Consider the following 16519-nt stretch of genomic DNA (forward strand, 5'->3'; position numbering starts at 1 on the left):
GAGTGTACTCAGTTGAGCTAATTCAACTCAACTGAAACCCCCACTTAACCCATGTAGACATCTTTAGCTTGATTTTTAGCAGATTAAATTATAGTCTAAGCAGGACTCTAAGGCTGTCTTCATCACTAAAAGAGGTATGTTTTTACACGGAGGTAACTGACTTGAGTTTGCAACCTTAATGTAAAATCCTAGCAGAGACAATGAACGGGTGATTTTTACCTCAGTGTAGGTAGCTGAGGTTCAATACTATGCCCTCTACCTGGGGTTGACCTCAACTAGCTACACTGAGGTAAAAACTACCTGTGTGTTGTCTCCACTAGCATTTTACATTGATAGAGCTATCTTGACATAAAGGCACACATTTTTCCAGGGAAAACATAGCCTAAGACATAGCTTGCCAAAACTGAGCTAAAGGTTTTAAGCTGTGCCTACAGTGACATTAACTGGGGCTTTTAATGGACTTAACTATCTTAAATGAGCTAACTCAGTGGGGGTTAAAAAAACAATCTTTTTTCCCTAGTCTAGACAAGGCTTGAGTAGTTCATGGTGAATCCTTCTGAAGAGCAGAGTTGCTTGAAAGCATTTTTTTTTAAATTTCTCAATAAACTGACCTCTCTGCTGAACAAGTGCAGCCTAGTATCTATAATTTTCTAGAGCTTCTGCAGCTTAGAATTTTTTGGACTTAGTGTTTAAGTTGAAGTTTAATTCACTCTTGTTCCTGAATAAATTGTCATTTGGAAGGTTGTATTTTTGCTATTAATTCAAGCAAAAATGGAAACCTTCCCAACAACCCAGAACATTAATAGGATTTTCAAGAATGTCAAACATTTTATCTTATCAGAAATTATTCCATTTCTGTCGGAATACATGGAAACAATTGTGTTAATCAAGACGCAAACCATGCTACTATTTTCAATAGAAAACATTAATTTAATGATTTAAAAATGTATTCACAGATATACCAGATATTCTAAATGTACCTTGGGTAAGAGTTCTTTAGGGCAAGGATTGTCTAAAAGCAGAGACATAACCATGAGGTACATTTTCATAGCTGCATCAGCGTCAAGGTCGAAATGGCCTGCAGGAGCGGGGGACTGTAGGTTGTAGCTGTTTTGTAACTGTTCAGTGGCTGGAATTCGCGTGATGGTCAATGGTATTTCAATACATAGATCAGCTGCTAGGAGTGTCTTTTTAAGGAAGATAAATTATGGGATGTAACAGGTGACCCAAGAAGTGTGAGAGAATTTTGCATGGGGAGGTTGTAGTGATTGGGATGAATGACATTAAAAAAAAAAAAGTTAAAATGTCTTTCTGTGCTGGATACCTTGGACATAATGGCCAGGGACATTATTCAGTACATATTTCTGGGCTTCATGTGCTCTCCATATGAGCTTTGGACTGCACCTATGTAGAACAAACTGTCTTGAGTTTCAAAAGGTTTATTGTAGTAAAAGCCCCTCTGGTTCAGTTGGAGGAGTTTCCATGTATTTATTTGACCAGAGTTTTGGAAGAGACCGAAATTTAAAATGTGAAAAGGGCTTTTGTGTTGTAATATCATCGCTGTTATCTTGGAAAGATGAGTCACTCTCTTTGTCCATGAGACAACTCCTGAGGGCAAAGCCACTACATCGCAATAATTTGTTCTGAAACTCTGATGTGATAAAGTAGTAGAGGATTGGATCCAGACAACAGTTCAAACTTGCAAGACATAAAGAAACTGGATGGAAATGAAGAGTACTTCTGCGTATGGAGCAGTTTGTAATAACATTCTGTTTCACCATCATAAATAAAGGAAAGTTTATATGATATGGTGTAAAACATATGAAGAATACAGCTGCACACATCAGAATCATCCGTAAAGCTTTCTCTTTCTCACTTCTCTGTTGCAAGGGCACTTGACATTCCTGTAGAGATTGTCTCATTTTCCAAGTGCAATATGCAATAATAACTAGGGGGACCACAAACCCTAATAATTCAGCTATTGTTACCGAAGTAATAGAAGCTCCCATAGTCATTTGCTTCACTTCAAGATCTGCAAAGCAGGTGTTTGTATTGTTGGATAAGGTAGGACTTCTCAGGATTGGAACTGGTGAGCAAGCAGCCCCAACAATGATCCACACAACAGCACTAATGGTGACATCATACCTACACTTCCAGTCTTTTGCTTTGAATGGATGGAGGAGGAAAAGGTACCTTTGAATACTTATGCAGGTAAGGAAACAAATGCTTGCGTACATGTTGAGATACTTCAGGTAGAAACATAACTGGCATAGGAAACTCCCAAAAGGCCACATATGGTTTATATAATAATATATTCGTAGCGGTAACGAGAGAACGTGAGCAAGATCAGCTACAGCCAAATTAATCATAAAAATAACAGCTTTGTTTTTCTTACTGATGAAGCGACATAAAACCCATAATGCAACACTGTTTGCCAGAAGACCAGGTATGAATATTATGGTGTAAGTGGTTGCGTATAGGGAGGATTGAAATCCCATATGAGGATCGGTGCAGTTTCCTGAAGATCTGTTTTTCGGCATCTTGAATGTATCTGCACATTCATTTAGGAGATGATGGGATGGAAGAAAGATTTCTGTAGAGTAAAAACAAAGACAGTAAAGGCAAAAACTGTTCAGTGTTTATTAATATTGATGTTTGTATTTTCTAATTCAGACAAATACATTTAAATGAGACCTTACACATAGTAAATACCTATTGAAAAGGAAGGAATGTAAAGAAAAGCTTTGTTTTTCACTCCATTACAGAAACTGAGATTAAAATGACAAGCAAAGAGGATGCTTTTACCACCAGTAGTAGGGCCATAAAAGAGATTTTGTCACTTGAACAAGCTCCCAATACAGTTATCAATGGGATGACTCTGTAGCCAACCCAACATGAGTAGCTGTTTCTGGAACATCTGCAACCTTGGGTCCTATTCACTCATCAATTCCAGTCATTCAGCAGCCCAAAGTCTTCTGGGATTTGGGTATAGACACACAAGCTATCCAGAAACCCAACTCTGCCAGGGTCCCATAGCCAGCCAGCACTGATCAGAAAGTTGTGCTGGTTGACTAGGAAGGATAAAGAACTGGGCCATCTCTTAGATGTGCTGATCCAGTTCATCATCCACCCAGCCTTGACTTGAGGTAGTCCTATGGAATTCCATCCAGAATGTAAACCTACTCTGACAGTGTCCTAATACCACAGTGACGCTATTAATCAGCTTGTTGCCAGCTGCCAGGCTACTCTTCAGATCTCTAGGTTCTCCATAACATTTGACTTCATTCATTACACACTGTATTCAAATGCCTATCGAATCAGTGCCCTCGTGCAGACCTACAGACGTCTCCAACAAGAGATTAAATAAATATAGTTTTGAATTAACTGAGACTGTCTGAGCATCTTTAACAACCGGCATAGAGGTCTTGTATTAGATTACCATAAGTAACACAATAAATAGCTTAAATAAGGGACAAGGCTAGCAGACAGCAGACTGTGGAGGAGGTCTGTGATGGAAAGGAGCAGACAGATCCATCAGAGCTCTGGCTCCATATTTAGGACTAGATATATAAACTGATATCTAACCAAATGTGCGTCAGTTTCTATGTCGGTATTGGAAATGCATTACTACACACATAGCATAATGCAGTCATTATTTTGTAATAACAGAAAATAACATCTAACCATTCCAGACATGATGGGAAAAATATCTCTATTCAATTACCCTAGAAGTTCTCCCAATTTGGGTGACATTCACCCATATGCACCTGCACAAATCTCTATGTGCCACATATGCCCAACATTGAGGGCTTAAATGGTGCAGAGGTACTTGTGCAGGCCTTCTTTACTGTGATGAATTTCACCCTTCCTGAGTACCTTTTTGGGGAAACATTTTCTTAGGCAAAGGGATTACTGCTCATGCAGCAGGTTATAAAATGACGCACAGCTAACATCATCATTTAAGATTAAACCATGTAATTTTCACCCTAGCACCAAATGCTGTGAATAAAATTTTTAAACTGACCACAAGGTGTCACAGCTGGATCAGAGTTAATGTCTCTTTTGCTTCTCTCTAAGGCCTGGGTCTACACTGGTGGGGGAGGGAAGGGGGGAGCGATCTGAGTTACACAACTTCAGCTACATGAATAACGTAGCTGAAGTCGACGTACTTAGATCTACTTACCTCAGTGTCTTCACTGAGGTAAGTCGACTGCTGAAAGTCCCCCATCAACTCCACCTGTGCCTCTCACTCCGGTGGAGTACTGGAGTCCACGGGAGAGCGCTTGGCAGTTGATTTATCGCGTCTTCACTAGACACGATAAATCGACCCCTGCTGGATCACTTGCTCCGGAGGTAAGTGTAGACATGAAATCAGGGCCTGATCTTGCAAAATCTTTATCATAGTGCTTGAAAATCAGACTGGCATTGATGACAATGTGTAATGAATGAAGACATGAGTTTGCTATCAATAAGACTGCTCACACTTGTAAGCCCCCTGGCTAGAATTTTCTAAAAAGCTCCTGGTCAGATTTCCAAGAGCTCAGAACCCATAGTTGGGATCAAATTTTCAAAGGAGCTCTGGACCCAGGAGCTCCCACTGAGAAATTTTCAAAGGAGCTCTGGATCCAGGAGCACGATTTTCAGAAGAGCTCAGCACCCCCCATGCACATGCTGAGCTCTTCTGAAGTTCTAGCCACAAATTTTGATTTCTAAATAGGAACTGAGAACTCTGGCCCCAGTTGTGTGTGCTGAGCCCTCCTGACAATACCAGCCTACGTTTAGTAGTGTTTACAGTATGATGCCCTTACCTTTTACTCACAGACTCATAGACTTTAAGGCCAGAAAGGACCATTGTGATCGTCTAATCTGACCTCATGCACATTGCAAGCCACAGAACCTCGCCCACCCACTCATGGAATAGACCCATAACCTCTGGCTGAGTTACTGAAGTCCTCATATCAAGATTTAAAGACCTCTCATTTCAGAGAATCCATCATTTACATGCTAGTTTAAACCAGCAAGTGACCCGTGCCCCATGCTGCAGAGAAACGTGGGGGGAAAGAACAGGGTTTCTGCTAATCTGAGCCGGGGGGAAATTCCTTCCCAACCCTAAATATAGCAATCAGTTGCACTCTGAGCATGTGGGCAAGATCCAGCAACCAGACACCTGGGAGAGAATTCTCTGTAGTAACTCAGAGCCCTCCCCGTCTAGTGCCCCATCCCCAGCTATTAGGGATTTTTGCTATTAGTAGTTGCAGATGGGCCACACTCCATTGTAGGCAGTCCCATCACACCATCAGCTCCATAAACTTATCAAGCTCGGTCAGGTTTTTGCCCCTACCATTCCCCTTGGAAGGCTGTTCCAGAACTTCACTCCTCTGATGATTGGAAACCTTTGTCTAATTTCATGCCTAAACTTATTGAGGGCTGGTTTATATCCATTTGTTCTTGTGTCAACATTGGTGCTTAACTTAAATAACTTCTTTCCCTCCCTGGTATTTATCTCTCTGATGTATTTATAGAGACCAATCATCTCTCTCTCAGCCTTTGTTTGGTTAGGCTAAACAAGCCAAGCTGCCTGAGTCGCCTCTCAGAAGGTAGAGTTTCCATTCCTTGGATTATCCTAACAGCCCTTCTCTGTACCTGTTCAAGTTTGAATTAATCTTTCTTAAACATGAGAGACAGTATTCCTGATGAGGTCTCACCAGTGTCTTGTATAATGGCAATAACACTTCCTTATCTCTTCTGGAAATACCTTGCCTGATATATCCTAGGATTGTATTAGCTCTTTTTTTCACAGCCGTATCATGTTGATAGTCATCCTGTGATCAACCAATATGCCCAGGTCTTTCTCCTCCTGTGTCTTTTCCAGCTGATACATCCCCAGTTTACAGCAAAAAAATTTACTGTTAGTCCCTAAATGTGTGCCCTTGTACTTTGTACTATTATATGTCATCCCATTTCTATTACTCCAGTTTTCAAGGTTGCCCAGATCTTCTTGTATGATATTCTGGTCCTCCTCCACGTTGGCAATACCTCCCAACTTTTTGTCATCTGCAAATTTTATTAGCACACTCCTACTTGTTGTGCCAAGGTCATGAATGAAAAAGTTAAATAAGATTGGTCCCAAGACTGATCCCTGAGGAACTGCACTAGTAACAGCATTACAGTTCATCTTTCATATGACCCGTTGTAGACTCCCCTTTAACCAGCTCCTTACCCACCTTTCAGCTCTTATATTAATCCCCATCTTCTCCAATGAAACTAATAATTTCCCATGTGGAACTGTATGAAATGCCTTACTGAAATCCAGGTAGATTAGATCCACTGCATTTTCTTTGTCTAAAATATCCGTTATCATCTCAAAAAAAAAAATCAAGTTAGTCTGGCACGATCTACCTTTTGTAAAACCATGTTGTATTTTTTTCCAATTATCAATTAACTCTGTCTTTAAATACTTTCTCTTTCAAAATTTGTTCCAAGCCTGTGCATACAAATGATGTCAAATTAATGGGCCTGTCGTTTTTTGGATCTCTTTGTTCACTTTCTTAAAAATAGGTACTTTATTAGCAATTTTCCAGTCATAGGGTATGACCCCGAGTTTATAGATCTATTAAAAATCCTTTCTATTGGGTTTGCAATTGCATGTGCCAGTTCCTTTAATATTCCTGGATGGAGATTATCTGTACCCTCCAATTTGGTCCCATGAAGATTTTTGAGTTTGACTCCATATAGATGGGGTAATTTCTACTTCCATATCCTTCCTTCCATTACCTACCCTGCTGCTGCCCCTAAGCTTCTCATTACTCTTATTAAAAACTGGGGCAAAATATTTGTTCAGGGTTTTTGGGCCATGCTTAGATTATCTTTAATCTCTGCCCCGAATACTGGGCTCAGCTTTAAATACTGGAGAGTTTTTCGCCTGGGGTGACTAAGGGCCTGATTTTTTTTTTTCCAGAGGTTCTAAATATCCACAGCTTCCATTATCTTCAGCTGTAGTTGTGGGTACTTTGCACTTCTGAGAATATAACCCAGAGTAACTTTACTCCAATCTCTGCAGAATTTTGCTGATTCCTTAAAATAAGCATAGGGAAATTTAGATATTACTGCAAATGCGAACGTAACCATTATCTGAAGCAAAACTGGCAAGTTTCTAAGGGTGACCAATGTAGTTAAGAGGAAGTAATGCTGACTATACTTAACAAGGGCGCCAATATCATGTTGCCTGGAGCTATGACAACAGGGCCTTACAGTATTAATAAACAACCACATGCATCTGATGAAGTGAGCTGTAGCTCACGAAAGCTTATGCTCAAATAAATTGGTTAGTCTCTAAGGTGCCACAAGTACTCCTTTTCTTTTCACAACAAAAAACACTGTCAAAGTATTTGTCATCATTTTTTGAAGTTCCTACTGATTCCACTTTCCAATTTTCGAGAGTTTACTCTTCTCTCCTGGCATTCTTTCAAAAATGCACTAAAGCATGTTCAAGATTGAAAGAAAAAAATGCTCATGTAGATAAATATACATGAACTTTGCTCATGTGGGGAAAGTAGGTCAGGTTTTGACCATTAACTTTGGCAAAGTAGATGTTAGTGTGGGCTAGTGTGCTTGTGTTTTTCAAAATCAAAAATGTATATTTTAAAATATACAGAACAGATGTCCTTGGAAAAGCTGTGTGTAGCTTCATGTGAATGGTTCTGATAGTGAACAAAGTAATTGCTGCTGAAGCTCCTCAGTGGAGACTGCATGGGTTAAGCTGTCCTTGATGTGCTTGTCTGCATTAGGCTATTGGTCATCTACTTCTTTTATTCCTCACGGATCCTGCCACGGGGTCTGTGCTGGCAGTAGCTATGAGGGTGGTGACCCCACAAAAGCTATGAGGAAGGTGACCCCTTATGCTTGGGACTGTTGCTGTTAATGGTCTCAGAGCACTTGAGGTATTTGCTGTCACCAAGGTTACTGGCTTATCTCACCAGTCCCCTCTATAGCCACATCCATCTTGTTCCTTGTTTTCAGGACTGCTCACTTCCAAGAAGGGTGAGTGGGGCAGGCAGTGAGTCTGGAACAGCGAGCAGTATGGCACTGGCCAGAGGGAGGATCTAGGGCACTCAAGCAAACGCTCAAAATGTAACCCTACAGGGCTTGCTATCAGGGCATAGTCAGTGGAGGCCCTTAACTGTGGAATTCACTTTCCAAGTTGTCCAGCAGAGCCAATGTTCAGTGACTTGGCATGTCCATCTCTTTTCTCAACCTCGCACCTGAGAATGTGTTTGGGCTGACTTTGCATTTTTTGTACGGGAGGCTGTATTTCAATCTTTAACTAGGTACATGTGTAATTGGGCATATTTTTTTTACATTAAAAATTGATAAATACACTAAATTAAACCTTATTCCAAACAGACAAGTGAACAGTCATAAATTGCTAGCACCTTTTCCTGGCTACTGTCAGTACCGTATCATTACTTTACTTCTGATTTACAGCAGGTGAAGTCAGTATCAGGCCCCTTGAGCTCTAGGGCTCAACTGTCCTCTTTAAAAGTCTCCACCATCCCCAACTCCCTGATGGACACATGAAATGTAGTGTCTTTCTGGGTAGTGGTCTTCCCAAGACAGAGTTCAATATTGATGAACTAATTAACTCCATCTCACACCAGGCATGAAGGCTGCCTGAAGACTCAATTAATGTTAATTAAACCCTTGTACTGGTAAAAACTGCTTTTTGAATCCAGGGAAGCCATTTCTCTGCCTGACGGCAAGTAATTGTGAAGCCTTGGCCCTGTATTTCTGAGGAAGATATGGAGGGGAAATTGGTAGGTGGTTCACGGAGAAATCAGATATTCGTATCTAACTTTACACTTTTTGAAGGCCCCACTTCCTTTGAGGCTAGTATGATGTCCTATAGTATCATTTTGGGTGTGGCTTTCTGTGAAAGGGTGTACAGACTTTTTGGTGCTTCTTGGGGAGGCCCCCAAATCCTAACACACCTGACCTCCATGTTGTCCTCATAAGGAGGCCCTGCCAAGCTAACCAATGACATCGGGCTTGGGGGAAAATTTGCATCAAGGGCTTAGAGGCAGCTCAGGAACCAGCCAGGAGCTAATTAAATGCAGCTGAGATTTTTTTGGCCTCAAGACGTTAAAAAAAGAAACAAAGAGATTGTGCTGACCAGACTCGAACGTGGGGAAAACATATGTGCTACTCTGGCTGGCTTGTACTTGGTTTTTTGTTTTGTAGTCTATTAGTTGTAACACACATATAGAATGAATGCAGCTAGAACCTGTTGACAAGCTGCTGTCAATTTGGATTAAATCCAGTTCTCTTCAATAAAATACTCCCTGAAATAAGTGATTTTTATTTTGTGTGTGTTCACAGGTGAACCTCTGGTGAATTTTCTCTCTTGCCTTTCTGTCTCTGGCCCCTTTGACTCTTTCTGAGTGCTGCCCTCATCTACACCTGGGTAAAGACAGTGATGTTATGACCCAGTAATATTTTCTAAGACCTTGGAAAAATATTAATGTGTTGTAGCTTTTAATCATTTAAATATATTTTCCATTTTGGTATTGTTATTGCAGTAGTGCCTAGAGGTCTCAAGCAGGTTCAAGGTACCATTATACTAGATGCTATATAAATGCATACTAACAATCTGTTCCTGTTGTGAAGGGTTTACAGGGTAACTGAAGACTGGAAACAAAAAATGGCATCATTACAATGAATGGGGAGGGAGGATGTAGGTAAAGGTGATAGCAACATGGGTTATACAGAGTAGCCATGTGCTCAATTAGCAGGTTAAGCCAATAATTAAAATACACATAAATGCAAAGAAGCACTAATATATCAGCACTCTAACTTTCTGCTATGTACTTATAATGGTCTTTATTACAGTAGGCATCAATGGAAATTGCCGGAATTATCATTACTCTGACTCACTGTGTGCCCCACCCAGTCCTACATTTCTGTGGTATTGTGCTTAGAATTTCCAAATTCAAAGAGACAGTAAAAATGTCGTCTTTTCATTTTTATTATTATTTGTTTGTTTATGAATTATATAGGGGTAGCCCTAATTCCAGATCCAAACAACCCCAAACTTTGGGGAAACTCAGTTCCAAACCTGAATTTGAACTTTATGGCAAAGGTTCATCTTTAGAATTATAGTCAAATATGGCAGGGGTGGGGAAATGCATCTTTTTAATAAAAATCCACTTGATGACTTAAAATAGTTTTCTAGAGTTTCTGATTTAAGTAGATGAGACTTTCTACAGCTTTTGTTTAAATAGTAATTATCATTAGCTTTTTAACACATGCAACTGAAAGAATATGTGAAACAGAACTGAATGATCTGTTGTAATATCCTATCAATCAACATAATATTTTCTGTAGAACACATTTCAGCTGTTTTCTCATACAGTCTTTCTATCACAGTGCATTGCTTTCTACTTACCCACTCACTCAGAAATAAAACAACAAATTGCTCATCTATCAAAGACTGCTGAGGACAGCCTACCAGTACAAGTATTTGTTTGAAGTTTCTCTTGAAAAAAGCATATGATGGTATTGCTGAATATTGTTAGGGCTTGGATTTACAAAAGGAAATGTGCAGCAAAAATAAATCTTACCTCATTCTAACTTCCATTCTTCAAGAAGGAAATATCCACAGCGAAGGGTAGAGAAAAAGCAAAATGGTTTTTATTAACTACTGTAGATTCCAACGATAGAGATATTTTTAAAAACTTCTCAGACGGAGAGAGAATTTTCACCCTCTTGTCCTAGTGCTCCGAAATCCACTGACATCTGCAGACTGATGCAGTGACTGAATAACAGGAAATCCTGTATTTTTTTTCATTTAGCCATCTAACGTGTTTTCAGCTCCTGACAGTAAAATAATTCAGATGATATTATTCTGATGCAACTCAGGCTTTAATTTTGCACAGAATTGGAGTTTCTGCTATGTTCTATGCATGCCCTCAGTCGAGCTATACTTTACTTTTTCCTGTGTCATTGTAGACTCCTTCTGTTTGTTAAAACTGTGCACACACAAAAATCTGGCTCGTGAGCAAATACTAAAATATAACTGAAAAATATATAGATCTAAGAGTAGCAGCCGTGTTAGTCTGTATTCGCAAAAAGAAAAGGAGGACTTGTGGCACCTTAGAGACTAACAAATTTATTTGAGCATAAGCTTTCGTGAGCTACAGCTCACTTCATCAGATGCATTCAGTGGAAAATACAGTGGGGCGATTTATATACGTAGAGAACATGAAACAATGGGTTTACCATACACACTGTAACCAGAGTGATCACTTAAGGTGAGCTATTACCAGCAGGAGAGCGGCGGGGGGAGGGGGAGTTCCACAAGTACTCCTTTTCTTTATATAGATCTAAGTATTTCAAAATGAGTGAAAGGTGTGAAATTTTGGTTTAGCTTCCATATCCAAAATATATGATGGTTATAGCTTGAATGTTCTAAAAGTACTCTCATCTTATACAGGCATGTAATGTCCAGTGTCATGTATTCCAGATATAGCTTTCTCTTCTCTGCCTCATTCAATTCCTTTTCCATGTGTGTATAAGATATCCTTTCCTTAAGCATGGTACTGCATGCAGAGGTGATGACATATTACTTTCTGGGTTGTCAGAAAATGGCATGTGTACATTGCAATATGAGTTACTATCAGTTGCATTGTTTCCTGCTGAATGTTGTGATATGACAATGTACATCACATATCATGTCCCAGCATCTGCAGAGATAACATGGCAGCACTGTAGAGCTGGCATAGTGCTCCCAGTTCTTAGTATAGATGCTGACTAAATTGAAATATATTCTTTCCCTTGCTATATCCTGTTGGGTGGGTCACTCAAAACAAGCAGATGCACACTGGGGTACCAAGATGGAAGGAGAAGAGGGAAAGGTATAATCTACAATAATTTGTTGCTTAAATCCTCTGGCAATTGCTGTGGGGCAAATCCTGATCCCAACGCATTTGAACACACAAAATCCTTAAAGCAGTGGTTCCACCATGATTCCTCTGTGCAGGGGAAGGTAACAGCTACAGTGAACAGGCATTATTAGGTCCAGCCCTCCATGGCCCATGAAGCGACGCTTCATGGTGGATCTCTCTGGGGCAGTAGAAAATAGCTGTCGGGGGAAGAGTTGTCTAGATGAAGTGGGAATGTAGCCTGTACATTTGCAACTACATGGATCCACTAGCCCAAACCTCCAAGTGGGAGAAGAGGCAGCCCCAAGTGTGAACTTGCTTTCTGCAGCCTGCACAAGGGAAAAGCTCTATGGTGACAAGAGCTTTGTGCAGGTCCATGGTTCGGCCCTAAGTGCTTATATTTTAAAACTCATAGACAGATCTATGGAGTCCTGAATTATTCCTGCTTGTTAATCACTTCAATTAAATCTGTATATGAATAAGAGTCAGCAAAGTCATGAGCTTCCTGCACTGACTGGAAGCTTTGAATCTCAGTGTTGGGAAAACAGTGATCAGGTTTACAAATTCAAAATTTGTTTTCTGTGCATCTTCTCCAGTATTTGCTTCAAAGTGGCTGTTTCAGCAAAGAAATGGCGCACTCATTCCCTAAAATGTCCACAAAAACCAAAGGGGTGGGAACACAGTCGAACTGAGAGAGTTTTAAAATGTGGGCTTTTCCCTTGTAGTTGTATTTTACCTCTTAGTTTATTTTGCCCTCTGAAAACTTTTCACACATTCTAGGTCATTAAAAGCATCACAGAATGCACTATTATGTGACATCACTGACAACCAAAGTTACACAGGTTGACAATCTTGCCCACAGATATTAATTTTAAAAAGCCATTGCCATCCATTAAAGTGTATAATTATTTCTCTTCTAATGGACTGAATAAACTGTATATATGTTTTTGCTTAACTATCCTTGCTTAAGTATAGTTCTGCACAAGTGCACGGTTTACAGGGTATAACCTCTGCTTTTATAAACTCTGACAGAAGGTACAAGGAAGTTTAAAGTGGCAGTGAAATTAAATGTATGTCCTTTTGAGCCTATAAACTGGTATTCTGTGGGCAGAAGGACAAATACATATCGACATTTCTCTAAACGGAGAACATTTTTACATATCAAACAGGATGCACCTGAAGGATGTATGTAAAACAAAGTTGTACTTTTCTGAAGTAAGGGGTTTTACTCACATCAAGTGAAATTCACCACTGGGGAAGTCCTGGCATGAAGCCCATGCACTACTTAGAGCCCACTTTATGATTTTCATGAGTCAAGTGGTGCATATGCCTTGTATAGATCCTCTGACAAGGGGTGAAATTCACCATAAATTATATAAACAGTGTTTACAGAAGTGGCATTCATTTAGACTTAGATTTGTTTTAAAGTGAGTAATGGCCAAAGTTATTCTTTACCTTTTGGATTTTGACACTTGCACACACTTTGGGTCAGGGACTGCAGAATTACCAACTTCAAGCATTCACAAATCACGAGTCAGGCCCCACAAATCATGAGATCATCTTAAAAAGCATGAGATTTTAATAAATAATTAAATATGGGGTTCTTTTTATTTACCTAATAGGTGATGAGCTTGTAGGGTGCACTCAGGGCACATTTTCAGAGTTTTTCTCTGCAATAAGAGCTAGAAACTTGCATTTTAAAAAATAAATAAAGCTGAGATTCTCACTAAAACCCTTGACTCCAGTAGCAGCAACTTGAAGAAAAACACCAAATAGTGTGACATCCATAATAAAATTGTCAGTTGGCAACACTGCAACGTTCTCTGAAATACTGGTAGTATTTCACCAGGTACTACTGAAATAAAAGGGCACGTCAGGTGAGGGATCGTGTATCAAACCTGCAAGGAACAAGCCCTCTCATAAGTAGCCTTTAGGTGTAGGTATTTTCTAGGTAAGGCATGGGTATAAGTTAAGGCAGTAATGTAATGAGCCTACAAGGCATGTAAGACAATAGCTTAGCTAAACAAGGCATAAGGCCCCAAAAGCCTTAGCATAAGCAGCTAACCAGGAGTAACCATAGATTGTAATATATCACAAGATAGAAGGCTGGAGTGACTAAACTGCTGACAGGTAACCCCAAGTTTACTAGTTTGTACCTGTTTGTGATATTTTATTTTAGGAACATCAACAGATGTCTGACCACAAGAATGCCGGTAACTAATGATGTATATGCTAATAAGCTTGAGGCAAATGGACTCATAACCTATGGGAGAAGGGCACCCCAACATTAATATAGTAAGGAAGTACAAATAAGGAAAAAGGGTACAACTCCTACTGACTATGCATTAGGCACAGTGGCATCAGCACAACACATTATAAAAGTTGTATTCCGGCCTGTATGCATTGGGGAAAGGTAACTCTTGGAAGATGCCAGGATGACAGCCACTGGTGATGCTGACGCTGACTAACACTTCGGGTCTTTTTTCAAGCAATGGTGTGAGCATATGGATGCTCAGACACACATTCTGTGTTATGTCTATCTACCTTGCTGGGTTGGAGTGTTTGTAACTTTACTAACTGTGTTAATAAAATATTATAAATACAGAAGGTTTTTCTTAAGCATGAGTGTTGTAACCGTGCACATCAGGGTTTCCAGCCGAACAGAAATGCTCAGAATACTGGGTCTGATCTTGGGACAAGAAACTACCAAACCTCAGAGTTTTAATTGGAAATTCTTAAGAAATCAATAGATCAAGCAACTCGTGCTAATAATCAAAATGTCCGTATACATAACACTTGGGTGACCAGACATCCCAATAAAATCGGGACTGTCACAATTTTTAGTTCTTTGTCCGGCATCCCAATATTGCGGCTTTGGCCTCTCCAGTGGTTTTTCGTTGTTTTTTTTGCTTTGACAACTCGGCTCCAGCCGCTTTTTGTTGTTGTTGCTTCCCCCATGTGTTCCGATATTTTGTCCGTTTCATCTGGTCACCCTACATAACACAGATCATTACCTGTTCCTATTGGACATTTTTTCATCCAACAAGCATTCACCAGTGAAGGAGTGTCTTATTGCATTGCTGTTGCTGACCTTCCACACCCTTTGATAGCCCTGGTGATATGTGATATATTTTTTATCTATGTGAGCAATTCAGAGAACTTGTTACATTACTTGGATAGTGGCCAGTTCTTCAACCCGGACTCTACATTAAGTTTTCTCTAGCAGTGGGGTGAAGGTGAAAAGTTCCAGATTTCAACTACCCAAAGTTTAGATCTGATCAGACCCAGGATTTTGGAGTGGGCCCATCTCTGGTTTTCTGAGGAGTCACTGATGAAAGCTAGTTGATTTTGGGGGAGGGTCATTTGTTTTGTTTTTTTGGTGTATTTCTTGAGGAAACACAAAGCCATCTTAATTGCCATGCACTCACTGGGGAGCCCAGGAGCAAGGATGTAGACAGTCCATGAAAGGAATCCTCACAGAATGGAACATGGCAGATTCCCTGGAATGCTTTCTACTGTCACAATACTATAATCCTAGCTTGGTACCAGGAAACTGACTATGAAAGCAATTTTCAGATTGCATATGAAGCAAACTTACTATAAAAGGAGTGGAGGAACTGACAAGTAAACCTACTGATGCAACCCACAAGGTCTCACCCATGGGACGTGTGGTTCTAGATCATGTGATTACCATTTCCATTCGTGAACCACCATCTCTCAACCAAGTAGGCAGTGGAAATGCTGTACCCCTTGAAGTGTGAGCCATACTAACCAAAAGGGTCATGAGGCCTGGGCCTAAGGAGCAAATGAGTTGGGGATACTGTTTAATGTTTTAAGTCTAAACCGAATAAAAACCTTTTAACTCCTGATTTTTACTTTCAAATTTCAGAGCAAAAGGAAATCAGTGCAAATCTGTAGATGGGACTTTCCAGAAGTGGGAGGGGAGAGAAGTCAGGTGTTTTCCCATGGGGAAAGACATAAGTCTCATGTCATATTCAAATACTGGTGTGGACTGTGATATATGACAGGAGTCACTTTTACTTTAGTCTATATAGAGTCAATATATGATCTCTTTCAGGTCCATTATGCAAGCCAGGGAGTGAGGCAGGCAGAGAGAGAGGAGCAGCGGCTTTGAGAAGAGGCTGGTGCACTGGGAGTGCGGTCACAGTGGAAGGGGAGATTATCCCTTGCAACGGCTACCGAGCTGTTAGCCTTTAGAGCAATGTAGGCCCATAACCCACAGGAATCAGGTCAGAGAGCACATCAGTTTACCAGTGTTGAGGAAACTTTTTAAGAAAATACACTTTTCACCTGAAGACCTATAAAAAGCAAGTGAAAAAGAAGAGACAACATGTCAGAAGCTATTACTGGAATGGCTGCTCTAAGACCATGGTGAAAAAAAATGGCAAGAGATCTCAAGTCTCACAGACAAGAAGCTTCTTCTTCAGTTCTCCTTCTGGCACTCAAAAAGGGCCTTTGGACAACAGGGCAAGAATAAGAATGGGCAATTTTATTTGCTGCCACAGAAATTGTAACATTAAGAGAAGTCATCAAAATTCTCTGCAGAGCAAATAAAAGCAGAC

At 40.2% G+C, this 16519-nt stretch overlaps 1 protein-coding gene across 2 annotated transcripts in view; it reads right to left on the minus strand.

Moving 5' to 3' along the window:
• Positions 1-907: 907 nt before the first annotated feature.
• LOC125642526 (putative P2Y purinoceptor 10) overlaps positions 908-16519 on the minus strand; it is a 30729-nt gene continuing 15117 nt past the window's right edge. The window contains exons 1-2 of one of the 2 annotated variants that reach the window (XM_048864065.2): positions 10617-12205; positions 908-2593 (exon numbers count right to left, since the gene is read on the minus strand). In XM_048864065.2, the coding sequence (XP_048720022.1) occupies positions 1440-2540 (1101 nt within the window). In that variant the 5' untranslated portion in view covers positions 2541-2593; positions 10617-12205 and the 3' untranslated portion in view covers positions 908-1439. Of the gene's footprint in view, positions 2594-10616; positions 12206-16519 lie in introns of those variants that run through there. The other variant, XM_075132443.1, reaches the window with a different exon arrangement.

Source organism: Caretta caretta, chromosome 9, assembly GCF_965140235.1.
Source record: "Caretta caretta isolate rCarCar2 chromosome 9, rCarCar1.hap1, whole genome shotgun sequence".
In the NCBI taxonomy this organism is placed as follows: Eukaryota; Metazoa; Chordata; order Testudines; family Cheloniidae; genus Caretta; species Caretta caretta.